Source organism: Scyliorhinus canicula, chromosome 18, assembly GCF_902713615.1.
Source record: "Scyliorhinus canicula chromosome 18, sScyCan1.1, whole genome shotgun sequence".
NCBI lineage: Eukaryota > Metazoa > Chordata > Chondrichthyes > Carcharhiniformes > Scyliorhinidae > Scyliorhinus > Scyliorhinus canicula.
The window spans coordinates 94,029,697-94,035,696 of NC_052163.1; the positions used below are offsets into that span (position 1 = coordinate 94,029,697).

Here is a 6,000-nt window from a genome sequence, read left to right on the forward strand (position 1 = left end):
ATCATTGTGTCATCTGCAAACTTACCTACCCTATCCCGGCATTGTCATCTATGTCGTTTATATAAATGACAAATAATAGAGGACCGAGCACAGATCCCTGTGGTAGGCCACTGGCTTCCAATCACTAAAGCAGCTGTCTGTCTGTCATCACCTTCTGTCTCCTACAACTAAGCCAATTTTGAATCCACCTCATCAAATTACCCTGTGTCCTATGTGCATTTGCCTTCTTTATAAGTTTCCCATACGGGACCTCAAGAACTTTGCTGAAATCCATATAAACTACATCAACTGCATTACCTCATCTACACACCTGGTCACCTCATCAAAAAATAAATGTTGGGCATGACCTTCCTCTGACAAAGCCATGCTAATTATCCCTGATCAAACCTTGTCTCTCTAGAGATTATCTCCAATATTTCCCTACCACTTATGTGAGATACTGGCATGTAGTTCCCTGGCTTATCTCTATAATCTTTCTTAAATGGTGGAACCATATCATCTGTTCTCCCATCTCCTCCCCTGTGGCCAGAGAGGAATTATAGATTTTGGGCAGAGCCCCTGCAATCTCCTCCAATACAGCAGCCTGGGATACAATTTATTTGGACCTGGAGATTAGTCCATTTTTAAGCCTGCCAATGTCTCCAATATCATGTCAGTCCCTATGTCAATTTGCTCAAAAATCTCAGTCTCTCTCCCCCAAGTTCCATAACTACATCCCCATTCTTCAAGACAAATATGAAGTATTCATTCAACATCCTACCAATATCTTCTGGCTCCATTCACAGATTGGGCCCTTGGTCCCTCATGGGCCCTGCTCTTTCCCTGGTTATCCTCTTCCCATTGACATACTTAGAATATCTTGGGATTTTCCCTACTTTTACCAGCCAGAGCTTTCTCATATCCCATCTTTGCTCTCCTAATTGCTTTCTTAAGCTCCATCCTGCACTCTCTGTATTCCGTGAATGTCTCTACTGATTCGCTCTCCTTATACTCACTGAAAGTCTCTCTTTTACTTCTCATTGTATCCTGAATATCTCTGGTGATCCATGGTTCTCTGGGCTTGTTACTCCTTCCTATCACCCTAGAGGGAGCATTTTGGGCCTTGTGGTGAATTATACTGCATTGTAATTCACTGTATTGCATTGCGCTGTATTGTGTCCTTGTGGGCTCTGTATGTGAGCCGTTGTGCGGCTCTGCCCATAGGGGTAGATGAGGAGTTTGTACCGGGCTCCACCCTTCGCTCCACCCATGGCTCCTCACACTAACCAGAAGTATAAAGTGCTGCAGCCGTAAGCCTACTCTCAGTTCCTCTGGTCGCAGGCTGGCTTAGTTGTAAGACTATTAAAACCACAGTTTACTTCCAATCGTGTGTCTAGTGAATTGATGGTCACATCAGGCCTGTACCCTTCCCATTTCCTTTTTGAATGCCCCCCCCCCCCCCCCCCCGCTATATATTTCCTCACAAGTTACTCTTCCCAGTGTATCTTTGCCGGATCCTGCATTATTTTACCAAAATCTGCTCTCCTCCAATCCAAAAAACCCTCCTGCACCAACTCTTAAGCCACGCATTCATCTTCACTATTCTCCCCTATTTCTGTAGTCACTAGCACATGGCACTGGGGGTAATCCAGAGATTACAACCCAAGAGGTCCTGCTTTTTAAGTCTACTGCCGAGCTCCCTAGTGTCCTTGTACACCATTCACGGAAAGCAAGCATGCAGGTGCAGCAGGGAGTTAAGGCAAATGGTATGTTGGCCTTCATTGGAAAAGTAGTCGAGTAAAGAAGCAAGGATGTCTAACTTCAGCTGCAAAGGGCCTTGGTGAGAACACACCTTGGTGCACTGCATACAGTTTTGGTCTCTTACCTAACAATAGGGTGTGATGGAGTATTTAAATGCATGTTGTTTAACTTGTATGGTTGCCTTTTGGGGGAAACTTTTTATAGTCTGATCACCAATCATATTGATGATGAGTGTACACGAGCCTTGGCAAAACTTAATTGTAAATCCCTTTAACAGGACACTCAAGAGCTTTACGTTCACAAATGAAGATGTGCAAGGGGTTTCGGTGAAGCAGGGTGTCAGGCTAATCAGGCCCTCAAACCTGTTTCATCATTCAGTAAGATCATGGATGATCTGCAAACTCCTCCACTGCCTGCCAACCCTCTACAGACCAGTCAGGTGTTTCCACTAGTTGCAGTGGTGCCACTGCTTGGTAGTGAGCTGTTTTAGGTGTCAGAAGTGGCTCCACTAGTTGTGTTCCCCCCCACCCGAGTCAGAAAGTGGTGCCTTCAAGTCCCAGTCAACAAATAGCAAGGCTGTAGTTAGCACTGCTGCATCACAACTCCGGGACCCAGGTTCGAATCCGACCTCGGGTCACCGTCAACACGGAGTTTACACATTCTCACAGTGACTCCTCTGGGTGCACCGGTTTCCTTCCACAGTCCAAAGATGTGCAGGTTAGGTGGCTTGGCCATATTAATTTGTCACTTCCTGTCCAAAAGGTTAAGTGGGGTCACTAAGGCAGTTTGGGGGGCAGGGGCCTATGTAGGGTGCTCTTTCTGAGAGTCGGTGCAGACTTGGTGGGCCAAATGGCCTCCTGCACTGTCAGGATTCAATGACATTCCAATAGAGTATGGGAGGAAGATCGCATTGTCACCAGTACTGTCTTTCAAGTCGTCCTTTTCGTGTCTGAGCTGACGCTCGATACACTGCCGGTAACTGGCTGTAGTGCGGGACCGCTCACAGGACTGGTCTGCCGCCAGGCCCCTCCGGGAGGGCTGGGCTCCCGCGGTCATTGTCAGGCCGTTGGGGTACAAGGCTGACGTGGCGGCTCCTTGCCTCGGGGACCTGGCCGATCCCGCTCCCCGTGTCAGCCCCTTTGGCTCCCCGGTGTTTCACTTACCAGTGTCTCGCTGTGCGAGTGGACCAGGCCCCCTGGCCTGACGTCGAACTCCCCGGTGCGCGAGCGCTCCGCCGCCGCGCCGCTCGAGCCGGCCGCGCAAATCAAAATAACGACCATCAGCGCGCATCCGACCCGCGCCATCGCACCACCCGTCCAGCTGCCTCACTGCGCAGCCGCCCTCTTACCGACGGGTCCTTCCCTGCACCACACCGGCGAAACGCGTTGCTCGAAACGTTCTCGGCAGCTTCTCAAACTGCTGTTTTGACTCCAGAGCCGCCCAGGGAGACTTCCGAATCAACAACAAGCATGGGAGACTGCGGAGTTCCCGAATTCAAGGTGTTGCATCCCTCCACCCCACTCACTTGTCGTTGCTCCATGTTCCTTAATGTAACATTGCAGTTATATACCACCGTTAAACACTGGAAACATCTCAAGGCACTTCACAGGGCTGTTATCACAATGATTGATGCAGAGCCAGAGAAGGATATGTATCTATATATGTATATATATATATATATATGACAGCGAAGTGGAAAGAGAGAATATTTATTCAGCGAGCCAGACAGTACAGATGTGATGGGCTGAATGGCTTCTTATTGCACTGTAAAGATTCTGATTCTGTGATATTGGGCGAGGCACAGTGTTTTTTGCACTGGATCAGTAATCCAGAGACCAGAGCAAGATCTGGCGACCTCTTTTCGAAACCCTGCCACGGCAAAAGTCTAATGATGACCATGAATCCACCGTTGTAAAAACCCAGCTGGTCCATTAATGTGAAAAAAATCTGGGGCGAGATTCTCCGCAAATGCGGAGAATCGTAAAGGCTGCCGTGGGACAGGCCGTGACCCACGGCAGCCTTCACGGCCATTTCAGGGGCAGATTCTCCCCCCCGGGCGGGGCTAGGAGCGGGGCCCTGTGCGTCACGGCGGCGCGGCCTTGACGACCAGCGTCAAGGCCGCATGTCAAGCGTCACGGCGGCTGACGTGGTCGATGATGTCAGCCGCGCATGCGCAGGTTGGACAACGCCAACCCGCGCATGCGCAGTTGCCGTCTTTCTCCTCAGCCGCCCGGCAAGACGTGGCAGCTTGATCTTGCTGGGCGGCGGAGGGGAAAGAGTGCGTCTGTTTTGGACGCTGGCCCGACGATCGGTGGGCACCGATCGCGGGCCTGTCCCCTCCTGAGCACAGTCGTGGTGCTCCCGTGCCAATCGGGCATCTGGCGCCCGTTTCACGACGGCAGCGAGCAGGTGTGTTTGCTGCCATGGTGAAACGGGCGTGAAGGCTCGGCCCATCGGCCTCGGAGAATCGCCGCTCGCCGTAAAAAATGGCGAGCAGCGATTCGTGGCGTGGGCCGGGCATGGGGGGGGGGGGGAGAATAGCGGGAGGGCGTGAAAAATGTTGGGAGGCCCTCCCGCTATTCTCCCACCCGGCGTGGGGGCGGGGAATCGCGCCCCTGCTGTCCTTACCTAGTCTGGCCTACCTGTAACTCTCAAGTGCCCTCCCAGTTAGGGATGGGCATTAAATGCTGGCCCACGTCCTAAAAATGATTGTTTTTTTAATTAGGAAGAGATTTCAAAACATAGAAGCAGAAAGTGCTGGAAAAAAAACTTTGAAGAAAAGTCATATTGGACTCGGAATCACAGAAATGTTCCAGTGCAGAAGGAGGCCATTTGGCCCATCATGTCTGCACTGGCACTCCAAACAAGCAACATGACTTACCATCATTCCTCTCTTTTTCCATCCCCTGCACATTGTTTCTTATAACATTAACTGTTTAAAGTTGCTGCCAGACCCCTTGAGTTTTTTCAGCGCTTTCTATTTTTACCTCTGATCATCAGCATCCACAGAATTTTGCTTTTATATAGAAATATAAAGGGTCTGGTGAAAGATCAATGACCCAAAATGACAACACTGTTTCTCCATAGATGCTGTTTTCAGGACCTTTTCAGCATTTCCAAGTTTTATTCTAGATTTCAAGCATCTGGAAAAAAATATCTTCGTTATTAAAAGTTGAATTACTGCTGAAAGTTTAAGTGCAGAAGTTGGATTTTGCACAGAGTCAAGTGGATTTAACGTTGCTGAAGATTTTGGTGCTTGGCATCGAAAATTAAGTTTTTTATAATAATAATCTTTATTAGTGTCACAAGTCTGCAGGTTCTCCAGTGTATGCGTGGGTTTCCTCCAGGTTCTCAGGTTTTTTCCCACAGTCTAAAGATGTGCAGGTTAGGTAGATTGACCATGCCAAATTGCCCTTAGCATTCCAAAAAGATCAGATGAGGTTACTGGGTTATGGGGATAGGTTGGAGGTAAGGGCTTAGGTAGAGTGCCCTTTCCATGGGCTGGTACAGACTTGATGGGCTTAATGGCCTCCTTCTGCACTGTAAATTCTATGAAGTCGAATTTGGCTTACATTAACACTGCAGTGAAGTTACTGTGAAAATCCCCTAGTCGCCGTACTCCGGCACCTGTTAGGGTATCAGAATACCCAATTCACCTAACAAGCACATCTTACGAGACTTGTGGGAGGAAACCGGAGCACCTGGAGGAAACCCATGCAGAAACAGGGAGAAAGTGCAAACAACACACACAGTGACACAAGTCGTGAATCGAACAAGGGTCCCTGGCGATGTGAAGCATCGGTGAGAACCACTGTGCTACATGCCGCCCCACATTTATGTTTATATCGCACTTCCCACAATCACCCAGCATCTCAAAGCATTTACAGCCCATAAAGTATTGGTGTAGTGTAGGAAACACTGCAATCAATTTCCTGACAGCAAATATCCACAAACAGCAATGTGGTAATGACCAGATCATTTGTTTCTGTGATGTTGATTGAGTGATGAGATAACTCCCACTTCAAAAGAGTGCCATGGGAACTTTATGTCCACTTGAGAGGGCTGACAGATCCTGGATTTATAGCTTCTCGTCCAAAGGACAGCAATTCTGACAGTGTATCTCTCTCTCAATACTGCACTGAAGTGCAAACTTTGATTGTTACTCTTAAATCTTGGAGGAGGACTTGAACCCACAACCTTCTGACTTGAGAGATAAGAATGCAGAGGGAATATCCCAGAGCTATCTCTAAATAATGCCAA

At 48.7% G+C, this 6,000-nt stretch overlaps 1 protein-coding gene across 1 annotated transcript in view; it reads right to left on the minus strand.

Annotated features, from left to right (window-relative positions):
- mydgf (myeloid-derived growth factor) overlaps nt 1-3,095 on the minus strand; it is a 65,430-nt gene extending 62,335 nt beyond the window's left edge. The window contains exon 1 of the mRNA XM_038776908.1: nt 2,904-3,095. Coding sequence (XP_038632836.1) covers nt 2,904-3,044 — 141 coding nt within the window. The 5' untranslated portion in view covers nt 3,045-3,095. The remainder of the gene's footprint in view (nt 1-2,903) is intronic.
- Between the last annotated feature and the right edge of the window lie 2,905 nt (nt 3,096-6,000).